This window comes from Bubalus bubalis, chromosome 3 (assembly GCF_019923935.1).
Source record: "Bubalus bubalis isolate 160015118507 breed Murrah chromosome 3, NDDB_SH_1, whole genome shotgun sequence".
NCBI classification, from domain to species: Eukaryota; Metazoa; Chordata; class Mammalia; order Artiodactyla; family Bovidae; genus Bubalus; species Bubalus bubalis.
The window spans coordinates 173,940,750-173,967,779 of NC_059159.1; the positions used below are offsets into that span (position 1 = coordinate 173,940,750).

Genomic DNA, 27,030 nt, shown 5'->3' on the forward strand with positions numbered 1-27,030 from the left:
GAGTCAGGAAACATAAAGAAGGAGCAAAGAGAGCTGAGAAGTTAAAAATGCACCAGGAGGAATCAACAGCAGACTGGATGATACAGGAGCAGAGCAGGACGCTGGAAGACAGTGGTGGAATCATCCACGCTGAATAGAAAAAAAGAATGTTAAGATGAGGACAGTTTAAGAGAGCTCTGGGACAACCTCAAGGTGATCATTTTTCACATAAGGTCTCAGGACGGGACTGCTCCATCCACACACACCTCGGTCTGTGGGATTTATCTCCTGTCCCGGGGAGGGAGAAACAACCCAAACACTCGAGCTGTGTTATGCTGCTCGTTGGGTCACTGAGTTTGAGGAAGGGCCATCAAGTGCTTGAAGAAATGCCAAGCATCCAGTGACTGCTCAGTAAACATGGTTGATGAGCAGACTCCAGGGACCCAGCCGTGCCCTCAGTGAGGGGCTTCCCTTAGCTGGCTTCCAGGCCCCTTCCTCATGCCGAACACTGGGGTGAACCAGATGAAAACGCCCCACCTCGCTTCCCTCCATGACCTCCCACGGCGGCTCCCAACACGCTGGACCCGAGGACCTGGGCAGGGTCCGCCCGGCTTCTGCAGACGCGTGATTCCCGGAACGACCGCCATGCCGGCTCTGATTCAGGTCGCTCAGAGACGAGCAGGCCGCTTACCCGCGTCCTCTGCACGGCCCGGAAGGTGGCTCTCTGGAAGGACAGCTCCCAGGTGGCCAGCTCACTGCCCAGCTCCACACCAAACACGTGGCTCCCGCCGTGGCCCACGAGGATGCTGAAGCAGAAGGGCCCGTGGTCCCCGCTGTCAGGATCCTGGAGGCCCAGGGAGAGGCTGGCTTGCGCCCAGTAGTCGTCTGGGAGCCAGAGCTGAAACGGATGGGGGTGACACCAGTTAGAGGGGATGGCCCCCGGGACCCACCTGGGCCGCGCTCCACAGGGGACCCTGCATGGCACGAGGCCCCCTGACACGGCTGCGGCAGAGACAAGCCTGTAAGGTGACTTCCATGCATCAGCTGTGTCCCGCTCCCGACGCGCTGCAAGCGCCTTTCACCCACATTATCGGCGACCACACTTTCTGTTTCCACGTCTAGCTTCCAGGACAAAGATAAAAGTCATGAAGTGTTTGTGCTGAGTTCAATGAGCCCCCTCAGCTGCGCCCCCAGGCCGTGACCTCAGATGGAGATGCACAGAAAGCTAAGTGCAGGAAATAGGACATCGGGTCGTGAGCCAAGGAAAGCAAGCCTTTGGTCACGGACCTGACTTCTCAGAAACTCTGTCCACACGTACCGGCCATGAGTGTCAGAACTGACCACCAAAGAATGAAGGAAGGACTCTTAGCAAGTGTTAATGTGGGGGAAACTGCAGCTGTGTTCTTTCCTACACTGGGTGTGGTTTAGGGGGTTGTGCATTTCAGTAGAATAAAAACAGGCTTTTGGGCCAGACAGACAATACTTGGGACCTTCCTGGCCAATTGCCAGCTGTTGACCTTGAGATTTTACTTCTCTCTGAGCCTCCCTCTTGAAGCGCAAGTCTTGGGCTAATTAAGGGACGGCAGGAATGAGGCTGCGGCTCCTGCATCCTCACCACGCAGCTCACGATCCGTTTACACAGAGCGCGCCGGCCGTCAGGCAGGGCTGAGGGGGCACAGACCGAGCTGCACGTCCAAGACGCAGCGCACGGGCTCCTGAGAGCGTCAGCGACCGCACAAGCAGCATCATGCTTCCCGCCGCCCACCCCGAGGCGCCCCCTGCCCAGGCCCTGTGAAGACAGAGACCACCTCACGTTCACTCTTCGGAAAACAAAACGCAAAGACTATTTTAAAAATCACCTGACTGGAGAAGGAAATGGCAACCCACTCTAGTATTCTTGCCTGAAAAATTCCATGGGCGGAGAAGCCTGGTAGCCTACATACAGTCCATGGGGTCGCAAAGAGTTGGATGCAACTGAGCGACTTCACTTTTCTTTCTTTCATACCTCTTTGTATACATAATTCTATAAATGTGCAATGTGATTTTAATGGAGTACTTAAAATACACAGTTACACTGAAACTTTACTTCTCAATGGTTTTTGAACAATTCGTCCAACGTTCACTAATTTAAAACATCACTGAACATTTCCATGTGCACTGCTATCTGACTTGTGACTTTCTCGTGTAGAGTCGGTCCCTAAGACGAAGTTCGTCTGATGGAGCAGTCAAGTGCCGCTGAGTCTTCGCCTGAACGGACAAACCTCAGCTCCATGTGGAAGAACAAAGAGAAGAATTAAAAACAGCCTTTGCCCAACCCAAGAAATCCCTGGGAAGGACACTTAAGGGTTTCGCAGATGTGACTACTTCCTGCAACTAAACCTGTTGAGCCCCACAAAAACTGACGTGACGCTGATGCTGAGAAATGAGTGAGGTTACTGACCATGCGCAGCTCAGCCCCAGGTACCTCCCTGGCCCTTTTGGAGACAACAAGCCCAGGTCTTACGAACTGCAACATCTCATGATGACAAAAGACTGGGAGCAACTACAAAACTAAGGTCGCTGAGCTGCTGTGGAGACTGAGTAACTGGGCCCCCATGCCTTTCCCACAGCCTCAACCGCTGCCCCGGCCCCGTGCCCACTGCCCGCCACCTCCCCGGGTCTGCCACCCTCGGAGCAGCCTTCTGAGTCCTCTCTCTGCCCCTGGAGATGGAGATCTCGTTAAAGCCACTGCCAGCTCGATGGTGCCCTCCACGCCGCTGGAGGGTGAAGGCCTGGCAAATCACCCCTCCTCTGAGCTCTGCACGTGGGACTCTCCCTCTGAGGGGTCCAACCAAACTGCAAAACCATCTCCACCCACGGAGACACCACAGAGGCCCTTTCCCTTTGCGGGGGTTGGGGGGTCAGGGGCTGGAGGTGGGGCCCACCTGGCCCACGCTCGCCTCCTCATGCAGCTCAGGGGCCCCCTGCCCCTTGTTCCAGGGGAGCTGAGGTCAGTCTCTGCCCGCACTGAACATCGTCCTTGTCCAACTTGGACGGGTACGGTTTCTTCTAACGGGACCTCAGGAGAGTCACACTGCCATTATTCACACGGGTCCAGTGAGCGGCAGTTGGAGAACCGGTCCCAGAAGGGAAGTTAGAGAGCTTCCTGCAAGGCCAGCGCTGGCGACAAGCGAGACAAACCGCACTTACAGGCGGGATTTCCAAGTCGAAGGGCTGCTCACATTTTGATAGAGCCTTCCTCCCATCGGTACCAACCTTTCCATCTTTGACTGTCTAGGCGCAAACATATCACTTCATGATTTTCACTTGCATTTCTTTTTTCATTTCTGTTTAAAAATTTTGTATTATTGGAGTAAGGTTGATTTAGGGCTTCAGTGGTAAAGGTGGTAAAGAATAGGCTCAGTGGTAGAGAATTCCTCTGCTAATACAGGAGATGTGGGTTCGATCCCTGGGTTGGGAAGACCCCCTGGTGGACAAAATGGCAACCCACTCCAGTATTCTTGCCTGGAAATGCCATGGACAGAGGAGCCTGGCGGGCTACAGTCCACGGGGTCGCAAACAGTCAGACACACTGAGCACACACACACACACACACACAATGCTGTATTAGTTTCAGTTGTACAGCAAAGTGAAACAGTTATAGATGTGTGTGTGCTCCGTTGCAAAGTCATGTCTGACTCTTTGTGACCTCATGGACTGCAGCACTCCAGGCTTCCCTGTCCTTCACTATTTCCCGGAGTTTGCTCAAATTCACGTCTACTGAGCTGGCTATGCTACCTAACCATCTCAGCCTTTGCCTCCCCTTTCTCCTTTTAGCTTCAGTCTTTCCCAGCATCAGGGTCTTTCTCAATGAGTTAGCTCTTCACATCAGATGGCCAAAGTATTGGAGCTTCAGATTCAGCACCAGTCCTTCCAATGAATATTCAGGGTTGATTTATACATGTATCTATTATTTTTCAGGTCATTTTCCCATTTAGGTTGTTACAGAACATGAAGCAGAGTTCCCTGTGCTACACAATACATCCTTTGGTAATCAGAATGCAAACAGTCCACATTCTTTGCCCCAGAAATTCCACCTCTATACATTTTTCTTGGTTATATTACTCGCACACGTGTAAAATGATTTATTACATTGTTTGTCATTTCAAAAAAGGGAACAAATCAAATATTCCTTGATAAGGGCTTGGAGAAATAATGTATGATATATAATGGAATTAAATACTAGTCAGTGGTATTAAAGAGGGGTCACTTCTTGGTGTATATTGAAGATCCGCAAAATAAACTGCAGAGCAAAAAGTGATGTGAGGGTTAGCGCATACGCTTCCATTTTCAGAGGGAAGAAAGAATCGTGTATATAAAGTAAAACAGCGTGCAGCTACGCTTCGGGCCAAGGGAACCTGGGTCCCTCCGCCTCTGGTGATGCTTCTGGAAGTTACTCCTGAGTTTGTGTTTCGGAGCCTCAGCTGGAAGGCGGGCACTATGAGGGTTCCCTCCTGGGGGGTGTGGGGGGGGCGGGACCAACTCAGGAGGGAGACGGAGCGCCCAGCAGAGCTCAGGCGTGGCGCTCAGCAAAGGGAAGACACCGTTACCAAGCGCTCTGCCGAATGGGTGAGTAACTTTAGTTCCACTGAGAAGCGCAGATGGGACATTCTTATGTGGGGAGGGGCTACTCGGGCGGGGACGCCTCACTGCTGGGCAGCGCTTTTATTGTCCACTATGGGGGCTGTTTATAATTTTAGTCACAATTGCAATCAAGTCTGATTGATTCAATTTTCTCATCTCTTTCATGATGAGTGTGAAACACAGACACACAGCTTTAAGAACTAGAAAAAGGAGTTTATGGAGAGAAGAAAGTGTTGCAGAAACACCACCACAACCACAAAATGTGATTTCTGGACTACATAGCAACAACTATAGTTTGAATGATTATGAAAATAAGTCATTAAAAAATTCTAAAGTGCTAGTTCTTAAAATAATCACTTATCTCAATTTTTGAAAGATGAATTAAATATTATAATTTTAAGTTCATATGTTCAGCATCAAGGATTAAAGTCACGTGAGAAAGGGGGAGATTTTCTAAGATCACCGTTTAAAGACTTCTAATCGGATATCCACAATCTTCAGTCTCCTTTTCACAAGTGCCAGATGCTGCGCATTTACTGTGCTTGTCGCTACCATTTGCCCTGAACTGAGTTGAACACTTTTGCTGTAATCATCCTCTTGGCTAACTGCATGATTTGTTACTTCATAGCATATTTACTGATTAAGCATTTTCTCAATCTTTCTGAAAAAATATTCTGGATAAAATAGAAGAGGCTCTATAGCTTATTAATGAAGCTCACATATAAAATACGATGGTTTTTGAAGGCATCCCAATACGAAATACGTGTCTTAGATGGACGCCGTGCTAAGTCGCTTCAGTCATGTCCAAGTCTTTGCGATCCCATGGACGGTAGCCCACCAGAAAACGAAGTCCTGAGTCCATGGGGGTTCTCCAGGCAAGAATCTTGGAGTGGGCTGCCATGCCCTCCCCCAGGGGAGCTTCCCACACTCTGGCAGGTGGGTCCTTTGCCACGTGCGCCACCTGGGAAACTCTCTTAAGTGTATGGTGGTGTCTGACTCTGTGCAACCCCAGGGGCTGTAGCCCGCCAGGCTCCTCTGCCCATGGGGTGCTCCAAGCAAGAATCCTGGAGTGGGTTGCCATTTCCTTCTCCACTTTCAAGTGTATGGAAAGCCATACAAACAAGTTGTAAATATAAAAAGGCCAGAATGAAATAATGCAGAGCCGACATAAAATAGACTTGAAAGCGACTCCACGACATCCTTTTGTGGAATTTTGATGAGCGGTGGTGGGAGAGCCTGTATGTGCATGTCATTTGACTTTCGACAGCGGTAAATCTCTCTCTCCCTTTTCAACCTCAAAGGGCCAGTTGTTAACATGGACACATGTGGTGTGCAAAGGATGCTCAAACTTACCTTGTGAACTTTAAACAGAACCTCACAGAGGTGATAGGTTTTCTCTGCTTGGACCCAGTCCAATGCGCTCACCTGAAAGAAACGCAAGACGGACGCGTGAATCTTCGGCGTTTTCACCCAAAATAAGGGGAGCTGTGCGAGGTGACGGAGCTGTTCATTACCCCGCCGTGGGACTCGCTGGACAAGGTACACAGACGTCAGACGGTCACACTGCACACTCTGCACGTGTTATTCTCAATTGTACCTCAATAAAACTGGAAAAAGGGTTTTAAAGTATACGTGTAATTAGATACATGATGTTTTCAGTATGAGAATTTAAACATTTACAACAATAAGATGAGTCAACGTGTCTTTTCCTTAATTAAACCTCAGGAGCAGGACAGTTGGAAAACCGGACTACAAGCCGGGGTGGTCTCCGACAAGTAGCTGTGTGCTCCCGCCCTGGAGTCTTGGAGTGAGGTTCGATGTTTACACACATTATTGATTCAAGAACCTGGTGATGGAGGAACTTACCTTTACACACAGTTGGGCGTCACTTTAGGAATTCGTTTTGGATGCTCTCACCTTAAGTACAGGACCAACTTTGGACTATATTTAGAGGATCTAGGCGGTACTGGGCTTCCCAAGTACACACCTCCTCACTCTGCCACAGGCCTGCCCTGTCTGCTAAGGCCCTGTTCACTGTGGGTCTGCAGTGGCCACCTGTGGTTGGAGGTGTCTCTTCTGTCCAATTTTTCCTGCTGACAGTCAGCCTCCTCTCCCCTGCGCCTGGGAAAGACCCCTGTCCACGCCCGGCTCCCGTGACCCTGGCAGGTGTGGGCTCAGCCCCGGTGGCGGCGCCCTCGGACGTGAGTCAGGCTGGGCACCTCACCCTCTGGGCCATGGTGACCGTTTCAAGGTGAACACGCCCCCACCAGGGAGGCACCTGAGGCTGAGAAGAGGCTCGGTCGTCTGGGTGGAACCGTTTCTTCCCTGGACTTGAAGAGCAGCGCTTCCGACCTGAGAGCCTCTGGAAGCCATGTGGGGGCCCCGTGGCGGTGGTCACTCATCAGCTGGGACATGTGCCCACTGAGGCAGGACGATGGGAAGGGGGCGGGGCCTCACGCTGCAAACCTCACAAAGTCTATGAATCGATTCTCAAAGTGGGCCTTTTTCTTGCCCTGTGTCTTGACAACATTCTATTTTACCTGAGCACATCTCACCTGAAACAGAATCGAAACTGTAGACGCTCAGATGTAATATCCTGAAACATTTAAGTATTACTGTGGAACACTTATGTACCCACAGAAGTGACATGGAATAATATTCTATACCAGGTACATAATTGTCTGATACGCCTTCAGCTTACACATCTTCTCCATTTATTTCTTTCCAGGTAAATATTTTTTAAGTGATATCTTTCCCTAATGACAACCTTAAAGCTACTTCCGATATTTTTTGCATATTCATAGGAACTGCTATGTAATGTGTATGTTAATACTGTTAGATGCTGTAAAATTGGTTGCATAAGTGCTGTTTAACACATTTTAATGGTGTTTGGAAACATGAGCAGTTGAAACATTATTTTTCAGATTCCAGTTTGCAAACAGAAATAACTGCCCACTTTAAGGAAGGACAGTCAAGTATACACGAAGGCCAGGAGAATCCAGCTTCTCCTGCGTTGATCAGCCCTCGGTTATGGGCTCACCACCCTCCCGGCTGGCTGCATCCTCTTGTGGGCACCGGGGCACAGGGAACCCACGGCCGCCTCCGCCCCAGGCTGCCCCTTCCTTCGAGCCTTTCTCCCCCCTTCTCCCCAACTCCTTCAGGGTCTCCCTCCTCTTGTCTTGGAGGAGCTCAGAAACCAGCCTGGAAGTCAGGACTTTCTCTTTCATTGTTCCTAAATTACTTGCCACAGACTCTCTGGGCCTTTTAAAAGCTCACTGCAACATTCTGACACAGAATGGTAGACAGCAGGCCCCACACAGGTGGCCGGGCGTTCTTGGCAGTGCCCGACGCCCCGTGGACAGAGGGGAAGAGGGGTGATCAGACGGCGGGCCGAGAGCTCATCACTGGGTGCCTTCGGGGCTCCACAGTCCCGGAGGAATTTATTTGCTGTCCTTCCAGCCCCCACCCCGCCCCGCAACAGAGCTATCCCGGTCTGGTGGCCCCGAGCCCCTCCCAAGGCTGCAGGCTGCTTCCAGCTACTCAGAGTCACGTCTCTGCTCATCGCTTGCAAACAGGGGAAGGGCACCCGCTGCGTGTGAAGCAGCCCCTGGCCCTGAGCTGCGGCGCCGTCTCCAGGCAGCAGCTCTGCAACCTCGGATGCATCGTGCCGCACAAGCTGCACTGCAGCCTGGGCGCAGACGCGGAGCCCGCCGGCGGGGCCGGGACGCAGGTACGACGCTGCAAGTCATCAACAGTCCCGTCACCAGCACGACCTCACTCCTCACGTCAGCACGCAGGACAGAAATAAATACAGCATGAAGAGCTTCACATACGGTCACTTTAGATTTGGGCAAAGCAGAAATCATTACTGGCAATTTGCCTCTAGCTCCAGGATACAAGCACCCACGGTCAGACAGAACATGTAAATCTGCTGCTAAGTCTCTTCAGTCGTGTCTGACTCTGTGCGACCCCAGAGACGGCAGCCCACCAGGCTCCCCCATCCCTGGGATTCTCCAGGCAAGAACACTGGAGTGGGTCGCCATTTCCTTCTCCATGTAAATCTACACACGTGTAAATCTTCCCTGGCCACGCTTTGTGTGCTGCTTTTAGTGAGAAGTTGCCGAGCTCTAAGCGTAAAATTTCATCTGTGAAATGCAAATGCTTTGGAGTTTCAGAGACATTTTAAGTATATAAATGAAGCCTCTTAGTGTTCCGCTTGATCCTATGAAGCATTCAGCTAGCAGCTGAGCAGAGGGTGGGTGCGGCGTCTGCGTTCCCTCAGCCAGGAAGTGGGAAGATTCCGTTTACAGCCCAAAGCTTCCACTCCTCAACTTACAACTTTTCCTTTCCCCTAAGGCCCTTTTCTCTAACATTTTGCTGAGTGAATATTTCCATTGTCTCATTAAATCTTTCAGCCCCCATTTTAAAATAGGCTTTCGTTATTTCGGATAGTCTGTGAAGATTATTAAACATTTCACTGTAAAGCAGCATAACGCCATTATGTAGGAGCAATGTTTAATTTTTTTTTCTATTCATAAAGTTACTGTGTTTCTGGTTCCGCAGGCAAGCAGCTGAGCGCGAGCACTCCTGTGTGACCAGAAGCACAGGCCTGAACGGACGGAAGCGTCACCAGTCTTCTTGGAGCCAAAGAGACAGACTGGCCTGGGCCCGACGCCAGCCCCAAAACACACATGGATTGAGTGCAAGGGATGAGAAAAGACTCCACTGAGCAAAAGAAAGCGGAGGGGATATCACGGTCCCACAGAGCATACGTTACAATAAGGGAGCTATCAGGGACAAAGGTTATTACATCAGGATTAACGCTCAGTTCTCAAAGCAGAGGTAACCATCCTTAACACGGGTGCGCCTAACGACAGAGCCTCAGACCACGTGAGGCAGACACTCGCGGCCGGTCATGGGAGAGCTTCCCCCCGGGGACCAGGAACCAGCCAGGTGCCCTGCTTATCACGCGTCTCATCTCCGATGTGAGCACACGCAGGGCGCTCATGCCCGCTGCAGGAGATGGCGCAGCTTCTCTAGACGGTGGGCAGGGTCAGCATGGAGGGCAGTTCCTATGCAGGGGCAGCCGCCAGCCCCCACTGGCTTCACGCAAACCTTACTTTACTGGTGAAAGCCGGGACAGCTGACCTTGGTGCAGAGGTAGCCAGGGCTTGGAGAGAGGACCAGACTGGCCGCACTGCCCTTTCCACCTCAGGGGTCAGCTGAGCATCTGCACCCCCTGAATCCAGAGTCAGGAATGCGGGGTGTGTCTGTGAAAAGACACGGTGTACTCGCTGTTCCCAAACTACCTGTGATGTAGAAGTTTTAAAAATAAAAAACAGTAGAGGACAAATCAAGTTTTACTCTCAGATATCTAGACAATAATGCATGTTTTCAGTGATAAGCAAGGTTTTCTTTAATAGGCCTTTTCTTGGGGAATAATTTTAGAGGGTGAAGATGATAAGGACATGAGTCTGAGCAAGCTCTGGGAGATGGTGGAAGACAGGTGAGCCTGGCGAGCTGTGGTCCATGGGGCCACAGAGTCGGACTTAGTCCCAAAGCCACCTAAGCAAAGGGAGGAGCAGACGTAAAAGCTGCTCCCAGTTCCAGGGAGGCCATGGCGGGGGCGACCCCACCCCTGGGGTACAGAGAGACGACTCAGCCCCTCGGCCAGGCCCCGCTCAAAGCAGAACGCTGAGCAGATCTCAAGCTTCTGAGCACAGTATTCAGGCGGTAGCAGCTGGCTCCAGGTGAACACACCCCAGCGGCTGAGGTCAGCGATCGATTCGTACGATGTGATGTTTGTGATACGGATCGATGCCAAGAAAATTTGCCATGGGATTTCAAAATAAACAAGCAAAGCCTGGTGTTAACAGAAATGACACTATCCATCTGGAGATACTGGAGGACCCTGTGACCCCTGGGTTAGAATTTCTGTCCATGAAACTGAAGCTGCCATGGGAAGTGGATGAAATCATCTTTCCCCAGAGCAAGTGTGGAAATTTGATTAACATTTAAAGCACTGCTCACAACTTAGAATGTTGTGTGTGGGAAAACTCATGCCCTGAGGGTCTTAATTAGCAAGAAAGGAAAAATTAGGAGGACTTTCCAGCGTGTGATCTGGGCATCTAGTCGCTTCCCCCACCGTTCTGAGGCAGGGGGTCCCTCCCTCAGGCAAACTGGGTGCCGGAGGGCTGACCCTGTCCTCCCCTCCTCCCCTCAACTGTCCTGGGCCAGCGGGGGCCCCTCAGCCCAGAGCCCCAGAGAACTGATTCCGGATCTGCCAGCCATACCCCAGCTGCCTTCCGTGACATCGCGGGGCCGGGACTGAGGCCACTGGGGTTATCTGTGGTTATTCTTGTTTACTTTCCTAGCAACAATAAAGAACATCACTGCATTTGAGAAAAATTCAGTGATTATGCAAATCTGTAGATAACTCTCCAGCACTGGTAATTCACAGCCTTGGTTTTTGGAAAATCTCAGGTCCCTGGTGGAATCCTGGCTTGAGTCCTGGGGACAGAAAAAAGCTCTGTGGGCAGACAGGCCCGGAGGAATCCGTGGTTGAGTACGCCGTGCTCTGCCACTGATAATCCTTCAGTTTCAACACACGGACCCCAGTTCTGTACAAGGTCAGCACTCAGCAACCTGGAGGGAATCCTCCTCCCTGCACACAACTTCTCTACCAGAAATTGTTGTTCAGTCGCTAAGTCGTGTCCCACTCTTTGCAGGTCCATGGACTGCAGCCCGCCAGGCTCATCTGTCTTTCACCACCTCCCAGAGTTTGCTCAGACTCATGTCCATTGAGTCGGTGATGCTATCCAATCATCTCATCCTCTAAAATTATTCCCCAAGAAAAAGCCTATTAAAGAAAACCTTGCTTACCACTGAAAACATGCACTGTTGTCTAGATGTCTGAGAGTAAAACTTGATTTGCCCTCTACTATTTTTTATGTTTAAAACTTTACTAAGGTATGATTGACAGATGTGCCGTACACGACTGATGAGTCTGAAGAAGAGGAGACACGTGAAACCAGCAGCCCTGTTTGTCATAAACATATCCATCACCCCGCAGCCGGGGACGACGGCGCCGTGCCTGCGGCCGAGGACGACGGCGCCGTGCGGACGCGAGGCGTGTGGATGGCGCGGCCACTGTGGAGCCAGCATGGCGGCTCCTCAAAGAAACGGAGCAGAACTACCGTCCAATCCAGCGATCCCACTCCTGGATATTTATGCAAAGGAAACAAACTCTGAGTCTCGAGAGCCCTGCGCCCCAAGTCCCTCACCATTCACAGCAGCCAGGCCACAGATACGATTACAGCGTCTGCTGACGGGTGGAGGGCAGATGACAACAGAGAGCATCCACAGGGAGGGATACTCTTCGGCTTATTTTTAATGGCAGAAAAGCAACAATACTGTAGGTGACTTGCATCTCAACTTTTAGATCCTGAAGCGATCAGGTTTTGCTGTTTGTTTGCAGCTCTGATGTGTGGACTCAAGAGTGAATTGGCTTTAACCCATGAGCCTGGAGGCAGGGCACACAGAGACGGGGTCAGTTTTGAGAAAGTGGTGCTGGTGAGAATTAGAAAATAAATTGCAAACTGTAGCCCTCAGGATTAAATTTCTATTGGGGGCCCTATTAAATCAGGCTGTTTATTTTTAAAAATGTGGAGGACATGAGTGAAAATGTCTTTTTGTGTTTCATTATTTGACCATGAAGTTAGAAATATCTGACGAGAAGGGTCTTCTCCTGTTTTGTGGCTCCTTCGACCACATAAACAGTGGTCTGAGACCCCCACGCCTCTGCACCCCCACCTCCAAGCCGGCTGGGATCTTCAGCAGGAAAACACTTCACGTCTCAGTGGCTGCTTGAAAAGAAGAAAACTGTGGACAGCTGATTAATGAGTTTAGAGTGAGAAGGGCCCGGGGTCCACAGCAGAGTCCTTTCCATCAGCGAACGTGGGGCTGGAGGCAGGCCCACCACCCACCCTCCTGACCACTTCCAAATGCTGGGCCTGGCGCTTCTTCAGTGACGGCCTCCTCAGCGTCCCTCCCAGCCCCAAGGGCCCGCTTACCGGCGGAGAGACGAAGACATAGAGGGATGAGCCCTTCAGTGCCAGGAACCTGGGTCTGAAGGTCTGAGATGAGCTGGCACCTCCCAGTCTCTCGCTGACCCAGCCCATGTGGACGACCTGTGGAGCAAAACTTTCAGAATGAACTGCCAGGCCCCATTCAGAGCACAGGGCCGCCGGGTGGAGAGGGCAGACAGCAGGCCGCCCATCCCACAGTCCGACCCAGCCACGACCACCCTCCAATCCGGGCACACGGCACAAATGTGAGACACCCGGGTCCAGACAGCTGCACTGGGCCAGGCTTGGAACATGGGCTTCTGAGTTACTTAGTTTTGGCCAGTGTTGGATGTCTCAGCTATATCAGAGTTCTGCCTTCCACATATATTTAAAACCAAGTTATTTAATCACATTTTATTAGAGATTGCTGCTGCTGCTGCTAAGTCACTTCAGTCGTGGCCGACTCTGTGCGACCTCTTAGACGGCAGCCCACCAGGCTCCCCTGTCCCTGGGATTCTCCAGGCAAGAACACTGGAGTGGGTTGCCATTTCCTTCTCCAATGCATGAAAGTGAAAAGGGAAAGTGAAGTCGCTCAGTTGTGTCAGACTCTTAGCGACCCCATAGACTGCAGCCCACCAGGCTCCTCCATCCATGGGATTTTCCAGGCAAGAGTACTGGAGTGGGGTGCCATTGCCTTCTCCGCTATTAGAGATTAGTATTTCTAATCTGTCTCTGAGGTTGCAAAAGCAACTAGTATATTTTTCATTTCTGTAGTAAACATTTCATTAAGACACGTGGGAGAAATGACTGTTTCTTTGTAGCTCGACTTTCAACACTGAACATAACACGACAATATTAGATTCTAGTGACACAATGAGAACTGGCACAAGTCAGAATATGATTGAAAAGGTAATGGAGGCAGTCACGCAGCTTAAGAATTGAGTGCATGGACTTAACAATAAGCTAAGGCAAGACCCGGGGTGTCTTCTCTGGGTGTCTTATCCTACTTCCCTCTGCATCTGCCTTAGACCACATGCCCTCTGAGGACGAGGCCCACGTCTTTACCTGTATCTGCTCCACACCCACGACTGGCAAGGAGGGCTTGTTCCTTAAAATTTCTTGAAAGGAAGTGTGAGTGACTCTTCACCTATTGCTGTATGTGTGTGTGCTAAGTCGTCTCGGTCGTGTCCGACTCTGTGGCCCCACAGACTGCAGCACACCAGGCCTCCCTGTCCTTCACCATCTCCTGAGGTTTGCTCAAACTCATATCCACTGAGTCGGTGATGCGATCTAACCATCATATCCTCTGTCACCCCCTTCTCCAATTATTGCAAATCTTTAAGTCACTAGCAAGCTCAAAAATCGGCTTTGATACTGTGTCTATCACCAGGAATCTTACCCATATTCTTTTCAAACTACTAATTTAGTAAAGGCTGGTAGGACCAAAAAATGAACACCATTCAGAAGGAAAACCAAGCCACAGAAAGAAAACAGCCCTTGGCGGGACTCTAGCAGCATGGAGGGAGGGTCCCTCAGACCGCAGGCCTTTCCTCTGCTGAGGACCCAGCAGACCGGGCTTCAGCTCGGGCCTCACATGGGCAGGGGAGACGAGGTAATTCGTGTACACATATGTAAGGGGCCTACACACACGTAAGGGGCCTACACACACGTAAGGGGCCTACACACACGTAAGGGGCCTACATATACGTAAGGGGCCTACACATACATAAGTGACCTACACACACGTAAGGGGCCTACATACATGCAAGGGGTCTACACATACATGTAAGGGGCCTACACACAAGTAAGGGGCCTACATACATGCAAGGGGCCTACATACATGTAAGGGGCCTACACACATGTAAGGGGCCTACACACACGTAAGGGGCCTACATATATGTAAGGGGCCTACATGTACATAAGGGGCCTACACATACGTAAGGTACCTACATGTATATAAGTAATTCTTTTGCCTGTAGGGAGGAAAAACTCTGTTGTTTTTTTGTTTACTTTTCAATCATATATTCAAATGCTGCCAAGTCTCCAACAATCATCTTTCTCTTCATGAAATACTCAGAGATGGTGATATAGGTCCCACAAGAGGTGGATGATATATATACACTGGAGCCTAATACGGGGGAACTTAGCTTAAGACAGAGCTGAATACCCAGACATGAAAATGTGTCAATAGGTAGACTGATAAGACAGATGTGGATGGATGGGTGGATAGATGGACGACAGATACACGGATAGATGAATAGATCCATAGATAGGTGACAGACAGCTAGGCATGGATAGATAGATGGATAGACAGACAGATGATACGTGGATAGATTTCCGTTACAGATGGACCAAGGGTGAGCAATAAGCAGAATGTGTAACTTCCAGGCTGATCTGGAGAAGCTGGGACTGTTTCCAGCAGAGCAGCACCAAGCGCTCTTCTGGCGAGGACGGCGTGTTGGGGACGGAGTCCCCTCTGATCGCCCGAGAGCCGCCCTGCCTCTCTGGAGGCGCGGGCGCCAGCTGTGGCTGCCCCTCCGCTCCAGGCCGGCGGGCGCGGCCCCCAGGCTGTGGCAGCCATTCAAGCCGCTGCTTCTCCTCCCTTGTTTGGTGGACACAGTGCTGGGCGCGTGTCGAGGAGCAAACCAGCAGCTCGTCTTCCAGCAAAGACGGTGACGCAGAGACTTGATAACCTGACACATCTGTAAATTGGATGTGAAGTTAATGCAATTCCATATGTAATTTAATTCTGCCTGGATTAATTAGCAAAGAAAAAAGTTATCACTCAGCTATTACTGGGAGCACTGGGCGCTCTATGACTCTTCTTTAGGTATATGCAGGGCATAAATAATTTTAAGAAAAGCTAATTTTATCTTTTGTATTATGAACTTTCTAATGATTTATTACATATTCCAAGAAATAAAAATATAATTTTATGAACACCTATCTGATTGTATTAAGGGAATATAACCATTAAAATAAAGGAGCATATTTTTCTTTATGTTTTTGATTCCATTTTTATAGAAAATTCCTTTTTCTTTGTTTTTTCACTTGACTGAGTCAAAATAACCAGTTAAGCATCTATCACATAATAACTATACAACTAGTCTCTTCCTTTTCACTGAAGAAGCTCGAATACCTTGAGTTATTTAGACTTCTTTTGGTTTTGCTTGATTAAGGTATCCACTTTTAAGTGAGGTTTTTCAGAAGAAATTTAATTTGTAAAATAGATTCTTGCTATTTTGGCAGGGTGACCATTTGTCCTGGATTTCCTGGGACAATTCTAAATTTACTCCTGTCGTCTTACTATGACTTTTAGGTCGGATGACAAATTAGTCATTTTATTTGCCAGACATAAAAGCCTGAAAATCGACACTCTATGCTTTCTTACTGTCCTTCCAGGTCTGGTGTCCTTTGTTTTTCTGTGTCAATTTCAGTGGTTGTCAAATGCCTTTATTTTTTCATGCTTATTCAAATATTATTTTTACTAACTTCCAAAATCAATGATTAATTGTTAAAAATGAGAAAAAAAATCTTTCCTTTTAAAAATAGGGTCCAACATAATAAATCTAAACTCCTATCATGCATACAAAATGTTTAGCTTTTGGACAAATGTGAAACAATCCTCTACTAAAAACTTGGCGTATCAGGGCAGGCTGAGCTCTCTCACAGCCCCGCACAGTGAGGCTTATCTCTAATATTTCTTTCTAGATAATCGAATCCACCCCCTGAGTAAAGTCAAAGTTATACAGAAATATTGAGGTTAAAAAAAACAAAAAAACATTAGATTACCCATTCAGTTCAGTGCAGTCGCTCAGTCGTGTCCAACTCTTCGCAACCCCATGGACTGCAGCACGCCAGGCCTCCCTGTCCATCACAACTCCCAGAGTTTACCCAAACTCATGTGCATCGAGTCAGTGATGCCATCCAGCCATCTCATCCTCTGGCGTCCCCTTCTCCTCCTGCCTTCAATCTTTCCCAGCATCAGGGTCTTTTCAAATGGGTCAGCTCTTTGCATCAGGTGGCCAAACTATTGGAGTTTCAGCTTCAACATCAGTCCTTTCAATGAACACCCAGGACTGATCTCCTTTAGGATGGACTGGTTGGACCTCCTTGCAGTCCAAGGGACTCTCAAGAGTCTTCTCCAACACCACAGTTCAAAAGCATCAATTCTTCGGCGCTCAGCTTTCTTCACAGTCCAACTCTCACATCCATACATGACCACAGGAAAAACCATAGCCCTAACTAGATGGATCTTTGTTGGCAAAGTAATGTCTCTGCTCTTTAATATGCTATCTAGGTTGGTCACAACTTTCCTTCCAAGGAGTAAGCGTCTTTCAATTTCATGGCTGCAATTATCATCTGCAGTGATTTTGGAGCCCCCAAAAATAAAGTCTGACACTGTTTCTACTGTTTCCCCATCTATTTCCCATGAAGTGATGGGACCAGATGCCATGATCTTCGTTTTCTGAATGTTGAGCTTTAAGCCAACTTTTTCACTCTCGTCTTTCACTTTTATCAAGAGGCTTTTTCCCTTCACTGTCTGCCATAAGGGTGGTGTCATCTGCATATCTGAGGTTATTGATATTCCTCCCGGCAATCTTGATTCCAGCTAGTGCTTCTTCCAGCCCAGGGTTTCTCATGATGTACTCTGCCATTACCACTGTCTTATTTCATAGATTAAGAAACTGTTGCTCAGATGTTAATTTGTTCCAAGTACACCACCAGAGAAGGGGTTAGTGGGCTCAGAATCCAGGTTTTATTCATATAAGACCACCAAAACTGACATCATACAAACGTGGCTTACTTCGTGATAAAATTTCACTAAGATAAAACCATTGCAAAATTACTCCACTGCTCAGGAGGCCTTTGAAACCTAACTCATTTCACATCCCTTGTGCTGGGAGTTTTGCTCCTCAGATGGTTTTAACCTTCCTTGAACTAGTTCATTGTTCTCTCGTGTGATTCACTGAGAAAGAAGAGTTAATTTCTAAGTAAAACAAAACATGTTTTGATTTCCAGTTGGGTGCTCTTTTCCACCTGCCAGGCAATCAAGTACAGCCATGAGAACATGGTGTCGTCCGAACACGTCAGGTTCAAGTCCTGTGAAAGCTGCGTGTTATCAGCGTAATGGGCACTCATGTGCGCGTGTTTCCAGACCGCCGACCACGCGTGATGTGTTTGGACAGTCCTGGAGAGGATGACGTCCCTGTGACAGGACGCGGAGCAGCTGAAGGGAGGGGAGGAGGGCACGCTGTCTGCGGTCCTAAAACCACGTAGCCCCCATGGGCTCCTGGACACAAAAGCCCTTCTGTGTCCCCCATCTCTGGCTTGTGGGGAATAGGTTTCATTCCACCTCGGGGACCTTCCTTGGGTTCCAAAGGGCAGATCTCAGCAGTTGCTAATAAGGGACGGGACAGGACGCAGAGACAAGGGAGAGGGAGTGGAGAACCAGAAGCGCATCCGTGGGGCAGGGTCCTGCCTCGCCCTTAGGGGACACACAGAACAGTGTTTTGAACTCTTCTGCAGAACGAAAACCCACCAGATGGAAGATGCTAACTCCCTGATGAAGCCCTCTTCATTCCAGCAAAAAGGTGTCCATTCGATAGGAACCACTGAAGCCCAGAACAAGACCACCTGATGCCAGGCGGTCTCTGGATGGAAGGAACGCAGGCCCTGCACACGCTGGACGCTGATCAGCACTCCCACCTGGACGAGAAGATGCCCCATTGCCCACCCCCCCACCCTGGATGAGAAGACGCCCCACTGACCACCCGCCCATCCTGGATGAGAAGACGCCCCGCTGCCCACTCCTGCCCCCGGGGGGCACACGGAGCACTCCCACCTGGATCAGCAGATGCCCTGTAGCCCACCCCCCCACCCTGGATGAGAAGACGCCCCACTGACCACCCCCCGATCCTGGACAAGAAGACGCCTTGCTGCCCACCCCGTGCTCCCAGGTGGGCACAACCGAGCACTCCCACCTGGATCAGAAGACACCCCGCTGCCCACCCCCGCCCCCGGGGGGCACACAGCTCTGAGAGCACGCGCCTGCTGCGGCTCCCATTGCTGGGCAAGGCAATAAAGCTGATCTCTCCTAATTCACTTCACTTTGCTCTTGGAAGGAATGGGCTGAGGGCTCCTGAAGAGGTCGGGCTGGAGCGACCCTGGCCCAGGTGAACGGAGGCCTGCGTGCCGGGGCAGGCCGGCACTCTGCTCCCACCCCACGTGCAGCAACATTTGCCCTGCCCAAGGCCGCCCAGAGCGAAACTCCCCAGGGGAGGGTTAGCCGAGAAAATCACACCATGCTGACCATTCCGAATCCTGCAGGCTGGTCTCAGCCGTCAAACCCCTCGAAGCCTCCACAGCTGCATCTGGGGCATCACTTGGTCACGGTTCCTTCATAAAATGTAGGCGCCCCTAGATCACTCACTGGTAACCTGGCACCCTCAGGCAGGACGGTTCCTGCCATGCAATCTCCAGGACAAACAAGCAGCTTTATGGAGTTAACCCTGAAGGTGAGGACTGCAACTTCATCACACGTGTGCTAATGCTTTTCTGTCAAAATTTCCAAATCAGATTTGAAAAACAGAAAGAGGCAACTTTTGGAGACATTGTATGATCAACATGAAAACCACAAATCCTACCTGGTCACAAGGAGAACAGCATTTATTTGCCATTTTCATCTGTAGAGAGAGGGAAACAAGGAGTCAGTATAATTTTATTAATGGCGTAATTATTCAACCTGTCTAATTGGCAACTGAAATTAATTAGCTGCATGAACTGTCCCCAGGAGTAAGTTTCTTTTATAGTGCTTTTCCTTCCTGAAAACCAAACCAGAGCACAGAGGAATGTGTGGCAGCGAGTCTCATAATAGAACGCCCAAGACGAGCACGCCAACTCTGCTGTTCCTCAATTATCGGCACTTTATGTAAGAGAAGCCATGGGCAGCAGAACCTTACACTTCAACATCTGAAAAACTGGGGGAAATGACTTCTGCACACACCACCTCAGGTGACTATAGTTTCACAGCTCACACTCCTTCCCCGATTCTCCCAGCGATCCTGCAAAATCCAACCAGCGAGGACATGAAGGTCCAGAGTAATAGAACAGTCAAGACTGCCGGGAAATGGGCTCTACATCTGCGGTTCTGGCTCGCGGGTGTTCAGCTTTCCTTCCCTCTGCCCGCCCAGCACCCCAGTGTGAGATTCATATGGAGCCTGGTGCGTCTGCAAATACCAAGCTGCCACCACCTGGCCTTTTTCTTTACCTTTTATCCACCCAGATACCCTTGAAATCAAATGTCAAGTTGGAAAACTGAGGTCTTAGAGAGTCTGGTGGGCATCCAGGCGGCACTAGTGGTAAAGAACCACCTGCCAGAGCAGGAGACTAAGAGACGCAGGCTTGGTCCCCGGGTCGGGAAGATCCCCTGGAGGAGGGCATGGCAACCCACTCCAGTATTCTTGCCTGGAGAATCCCATGGACAGAGAGGCTGGCAGGCTACGGTCCATAGCACGGCGCAGAGTCAGACGTGACTAAAGCAACTCAGCACACACATGGCACCTCCTGGGGAGCTGAGAGCCCCTGGGGTCCTTGGAATAGAAATCTCACGCATTTCTGCTTCCCTGGTATTTCAAAGTGCTCAGGCAACCAGCGTTGGGCAGCTTCCAGGAGCAAGTCAGGAGTGAGAGAGACAGGGCCGCAGGGGTGGCTGCAGGGCCCTCCCCTCGAGCCGCAGGTGTCTGAACACACAGGCCCTGCCTGCCCCCAGCTGGCCTGGACCAGAGTAGACCCGGGGGCATGAATGTGGACAGTGGGGCAAGTCACCCGGTGGGGCCTGAGGACCACGAGACTGGTCCACGGCCACCTTCGGCCAAGGGCTGCTCCTTCCGTGAGCCCCCGCGGCTGTGGCCAGGGTATGGGGTGCTCTACCCACTCCAGTATTCTTGCCTGGAGAATCCCAGGGATGGCAGAGCCTGGTGGGCTGCCATCTGTGGGGTTGTACAGAGTTGGACACGACTGACACGACTTAGCAGCACGGGGTGCTCTAGGGAACTTCAGACTTGATTTAGGTGTTGCTCCCACCCCATGTGGTTTTAGTATACATTCATTTATTTCAATATTGACTTGGTCATTACACAGACCATTCAAGGAGACAGAGCACCTGCTCCCTCCTGGGGACCTGCTGTGAGCCACTGAGACTACCTGGCGGCCGTGCCTCTTTCTAAGCTTCCTCCATGTTTTGGAAAATTACATTTCTAACCGAGTTGGGTTCCCCAAATACATGTCACGTTACATCAATGCATCTGGATAGAGAACATATAAAGTATATGCTCGCAGAGAATGCTGTGTAGGTACATGGAAAGGAAGAGACAAAGAGACAAGGCCAAGGTGAAGAGTCCAGACCCTGACTCAGCCTCTCCTCTCACACCAGGAAACTTTTGGGTGACTTAATCTTTCCCTTTTTCTTACTTAGAGATTCGATTTGTTGAAAAAGAGAGTACAATATTTGTTTCTCTCTTTCTGATTTACTTCCCTCTGTATCACAGGCTCTAGGGTCATCCACGTCACTAGGACTGACTCAAATGTGTTCTTTTTACAGCTGAGTAATATTCCATTGTACACATGCACCACAACTTCTTTATCCGTTCATCTGTCGATGGACATCTAGGTTGCTTCCATGTCCTAGCCACTGAGAATACTGCTCTGTGACAACCTAGGGGGTGGGGTGGGGTGAGAGGGGGAGGGAAGCTCAAGAGGGAGGAGACACATGGATGCCTGTGGCTGATTCATGCTGATGAATGGCAGAAACCACCACAATATCGTAAAGCAATTATCCTCCAAATAAAAGCTATCTTTAAAAGTACGTGCTTCTGTTTAACATTATGACCAACTGCTTTAGGGTTAATCTTAAATAACAGAGTCGTGACTATTTCCATGGACTGAAAAGCAAACCCAGGGACGGGGACCGTCTCCACGCTCACGTTTCGCAGCATCAGATCGCTGATGTTCGCCGACACCACCCTCAGCCAGTCGGCACGCTCCTGGGCCGTGTGAAACTGGAGGGGGCCCGAGCTCACCCCATCCAGGGCCTGCACCTGGATCGCGCTGGACCTGAAGGAGGAAGAGAAGAACTGCTGGGAGGGGGCGCTGGGGCCGGTGCCTCAGGACTGGGGGGCGGTGCTGTTACCAGCCCCGTCAGCCCTGCTCGGCAACGCCACGCTGCCACCATGCGAGGCACAGCTCAAGCTGTGGGCTTAAACGAACCTGTCTCAGTACCCTAGGCAGAGATACTGACACTAAGTTCAGTATATCTATCACTTCCTCCTGCTGATGGAGGCTCTCCAGACGTCACTGGGTCTATTTGGCTTATGGTTCTGTTGGAGCCCAGTTTCTTCTTGAGGTTCTACCTGGCCTCTCCTTCCCCTGTTAAAACTGGGGTACCGAGGCGTCCCACTGTCACTGCTGAGTTGTCTGCTCCTCCTTCAGTACTGCTGGTTCCAGCTCCCTGTACTCTGGGGCTCTGTGCAGGTGCACATAGAGTTTTAATTGTTATCTCCTCCTGATGATTTAAACATTTATCTTTAAAAAATACCCCTCCTCTTATTTCTAATAACAATTTTAGTTTAAAGTTCTATTTTGAATGGCACTACTGTGACCAGTCCATCTTTCTTGTGTTTCCTGCGGATGATATCTTTCTCATCTTTTCTTTATCTATTTGTATCTAAAATGTGTCTCTTGAAGACAGATCTTGTTTTTTTCTATTTAGTCTGAAAAATTTACCTTTTAATTGGGTTATTTAATCATTCAAATATAATTTTATTATTGGTACAGTTAGACTTGTGTCTGCCATTTTACTTTTCATTTTCTATGTGTCTCACATAATTTTCCTCTGCTCCTCTTTTCCTGCTTTTTTTAATATTAGTAAGCATTTACATTTCTTTAGTAATTTTAAATATATATGTGTATATACATACAAATGAAGAGCAAACTAAATACGGTGAAAGCAGAAGGAAGAAAATAATGAAGATTGGAGCTGGAATTAATGAAGCAGAGAAGAGAAAATCAGCGTGAGCGAAATCTGGTTCTTTAAGAAGAATAGCAAAACGGATAAGCTTTTCGCTATAAGGACCAAGGGAAAGAGAAAGAAGCCTCAAAACGCCAGCATACGAAGTGAAGGTGGGACTGTTGGCATCAACATCACAGGAACAAAAAGGGTTACAAAGAAGCCACATGAGCAACGATGGCCACTAAATGAGAGAAATTAGGTGAAAGGCACAAATCCTTGAAAGACACAACTACTTAAGCTGATTTAGGAAGAAATCTGAAAAGATAATATTACAAGTGTAGAGACTCAATGTTTAACCCCAGACTAACCACATAGAAAAGTTGAGGCCCAGATGGCTTCACCACTGAGGTCTACAAAACATTCAGAGAAGAATTAATAACAATTATTCACACTCTCCCCCAAATAGAACAGAACATTTTCAACTTACTTACTTTGATACCAAAACCACAATTCATCACAAGAAAACTACAGACTAATATCCGTTTTGAATATAGATGAAAAAAGTCTCCATGAAATACCAGTAAAGTCAATCTAGGAACATCTATTAAGAATTATATACCATAATCAATGGGATTTACCCCAGGAATTCAAGGTTGGTTTGACACTTGGAAATTAACGTCATACATCATAGCAACAGAATTTTTAAAAATCACACAATCATCTCAACAGGTGAAGAAAAAGCACTTTGCAAAATCCAAAACCTCCTCATGCTAGAAAACACTCAACACAGGGGGCGTTCCTAGTTTGAAAAAGGGCTTCAGCAAACACCTGGGCACCGGGTGTAGACAGTCGGCTCCCTGAGGAAAAGGGGTGAGTTTTGAATCCCAGCATGTCCATGCTTCAGCTCCAGGAGACAAGCAGACGCCTAAGCTCTGGGAGCCCCGTCCACACGGCAGGCTTCAAAATGCCAACCGCACTAGAAATGGAAATTCTGGGAGAAACACGTGGAATAATGAATAAGATTCCAGTAAACCCGCAGGTCCTATGCAAACACTGCTGCTTGATGAGGTTATCTGCCAAGGAAAGCGGCCGAGTTAAAACCACATGAGCAGAAGCAGTCATCATCAATGCTGATGACAGACCCCAACACGCCGGCAAAGTAGGACAAGAAAACCCACTTTTTGGCTTATTGTTATAAAAGTCATGCTAATTAGAGTCCGTTGCACAAATCGTGTGCATGCTTGCTTGAATGGAGAAGTCTCCCGATCAACTCTGAGGTTTTATCTTCTCAACGTTCAACTCGTGCAGCGTTCAGGCTCCCCTGCAAGTCCCTCCCCCTCCACCATCCACAGGTGGAACCTGCCTCATGGTTCTACGGTCATAGCATCTGCTCAGGATTCTCAATATTTTAACCACATGGTGAAGGTCATGGTCAGAACTAGAAATCGCAGAGTACCCACTGCTCAGGACTCAGCTGCTCTGTGAGGTCGGTCACACATCAGCTTTTAAAGATAAGCGGTAAAACCTACACCCAGAGAAGGCAGCATGTTTGGGGCCTGAGTTCTCAGGGAGCAGCTGAGTTCAGACAATGGGAGGATGGACCATGCCCGTGTGCTTTCGGAAAAGTCTACCCCTTCCAGGATTTCCTCACGCTTGGAGACAAAGTCTGATTTTCAAAGAGAAATCTAGGAAGACATTTCCATACTGCAGGGATTGAAACAATTCAGTTTCTGGCTAAGGAAATCCATTCCCGTAAGGTTAAACGTTCACGCAGCTTAACTTTTCAGGAGATCGAGAAACTGCGAGTTCGACGTTGCGTCAGCTCTGCGCTCGGCGGGGGAGCAGTCTGGGTCTTCTCTGCCCCTTCACACCCCCTCCCGCTTCTCCACAGACACCGCCAGCACGGGCTCTCCCGGGGGCACCCCGTGTCCTGCTGCTGTTCCCCGGTGCAGAAGCCAGCTCCCCGCCCCGTGGACTCTCCCTCCGTCCCTGCTGAGAAGCTCTGCACCAACACCTCCGCTAGGTCGGCTCCATGACCACACAGCACAGCTCGGTGATTTCACGGCCCTGGACACCTGTCTGGGTCCCACAGCAACAACCCCCCCCAACACCTCCTTCAGCTGTGCCGGGGAACTCCAGCAGCACCCGACTTGACTGGCCATCAAAGCTGCGACATCGGAGAAAAAGAACTCAGAGTTACAAATCATCTTTGGAACATGCTGTGTGTTCTTTCGTTTAAAGAACGAATACACTCGATATTCCAAAATGACCAGCAGAACCACTGACCCATGGATCACAGCCCACAGCCACCCAGGCCCCCCGGCCCTGGCCAGTCCCGTCCCGTTATACACGGACAGTGTCCAGGGGGAGCAGCCGACCAGTGTCTCTGCTCTGATGAACTTGAAGCCCTCAGGTCTGGAAGCAGAGAGGTTGGTATCTGTTTACTCACATCGAGAGTTATGAATATTCACTAGCCAAAATGAGAGGAAAAAAGTGTGTATATTCCTCAGAATTTGAAAAACATCTCCAAACTGTCATTCACACGTTACACTTCAAGCCTGCCTCTGTGGCGTGGGTGGTATTTTTTCACGAAGCCAGAGAGAGATTTTCTACCTTTCCCACCACGCAGCGGCAGCTCCAAGGATGCACATGAACTATTAACAAAGACCCAATTTAAATGCGGGCGCCCTTCTCCCTGCACCAGTGTGTTTATGAAAAAGCCACTATTACTGGAAAATTCCGGCACCACACCACCCAAGTTCACCAAATTCAGAGAAAAAATAGATAGCTTCCCCTTCGTGCTGCCCCAAAGGCCAGCTTATCCCCCTGTCACCCTTGTCCTGAGCCCAGGCCTGAGTCCTCCGAGCCCCGGCCCGTCAGGGAGCAGCGGGCTGACCGATGGGGCGGCGGGTCCCAGCCAGATGGTGGGGCCCCTCCCAGGGTCCCGCTGAAGGAAAGGGAGGAAAACCACCTCATGCAGGTCTCTCTCTGCTCTGACCTCAGGCCCTGCATTCCTGATGGACAGGAAGCTTCCAGAGGGCACAGACTCCTGGGTTTGCTCATCCTTCCCACCTCCCCACCCTGTCCCCCCAGCTAGCCAGCGCTGCATGGAGTAGGTGTGCAAGAGTATTTGTGAATTAATGCTGGAGAACATGCCTCTAGATGTGCAAGCCTCCCCCCTCCCCAAGCCCATGGCCCACGGACGCAGAACCTGTCCCCCAGGCCAGGGTGCAGCCTCTGAACACAGGTGCCTGAAGGGCTGCCTGCGGGCGTGGGGCGGTGGTGAGGCGGGCTGAGGGAGAGCCTGTGCCCGGCACACTTGGGCACGTAATTATAGGCACAGAACTGCATCCAGCGCACAGGGACGGCAGCAAGCAGGTGGGAGAACCAGCTCGGTGCTTGCAAACGTGTGTGCAGAACCTGTCTCATCATCGTCCTTATGTCCCTAAATTCTTCCTAAATTAATCACGCCTTTGAAAATTCCACTTTGCATAATGATTGAAATTACTTTGAACAAAATTCAAAATGCTTTAAATCAAGAAAAGAGAAATAATTCAGTATCAGAAAATAGAACACATTCTAAAAGGTTCATAGGTGGCTAAATCACTGGGGTCTCCGTCTTGAAGCTTTCTTTTTACAGCTGTTTTGAATAGAACCTGTAGTTTGAGTCTATAGCTAAGGAAATTAGACACAAACACCACGTCTTTCTCTCCATCTTCTCTGTTTTTCCATCAGGATTTCTGTGTCCAGGAGACACTTATCAGCCTTTGAAGGCTTTCAGTTCTATGAAGCAAACCTTTCAAACCCCTGGACACTTCCATTCCAACAGGAGTGCCCACTGACCCAGTGCAATATCCTAGCAGGAGCCACGAGGAAGCAGATGCCACACCGAGTTCTACTTCAGTGTCCTCCTTTGATTTATCTACTAGGAAAACCTGAACTACTGGCCGAAACACAAACTTCCTGAAACAGTGTAGTCTGCACTGGGGAGTGAGCGCTCTGAGCAATTCTTTCCCTGAAAACCACACACTTTATCCACACCGCCCTCCAGCTTCCCCACTGTTAATTAGCCTTAATCTTTAAATTCAGATCCAGACTTTTAACTACTTAATCCATGTGGTTTTCATCTAAACGAAGAGCCTGTTAGACTCAGAAGCAGCTGAATAGACGTGTTTGTGAAACAGGCGAGTTTGTTGTCCGGCAACAGATTTATAGGTCACGATACTGTCTCCCTTTTCAACCTTCAGTTTTATTTGCACAGTAAATTGATTTTTAAACATGTTTTCGTATTTATTCCACCAGAAGGTAACTCTTCAGCTCTGGCAGGCTCTCCTCCCCAAAGCCCCCTCTGCA

General features: G+C 49.5%; 1 protein-coding gene across 1 annotated transcript in view; it reads right to left on the reverse strand.

Moving 5' to 3' along the window:
* Positions 1–27,030, reverse strand: part of SNTG2 (syntrophin gamma 2) — a 119,836-nt gene that overhangs the window by 7,306 nt on the left and 85,500 nt on the right. The window contains exons 10-14 of the mRNA XM_044940575.2: positions 21,653–21,782; positions 19,316–19,354; positions 12,675–12,791; positions 5,956–6,027; positions 671–877 (exon numbers count right to left, since the gene is read on the reverse strand). Coding sequence (XP_044796510.1) covers positions 671–877; positions 5,956–6,027; positions 12,675–12,791; positions 19,316–19,354; positions 21,653–21,782 — 565 coding nt within the window. The remainder of the gene's footprint in view (positions 1–670; positions 878–5,955; positions 6,028–12,674; positions 12,792–19,315; positions 19,355–21,652; positions 21,783–27,030) is intronic.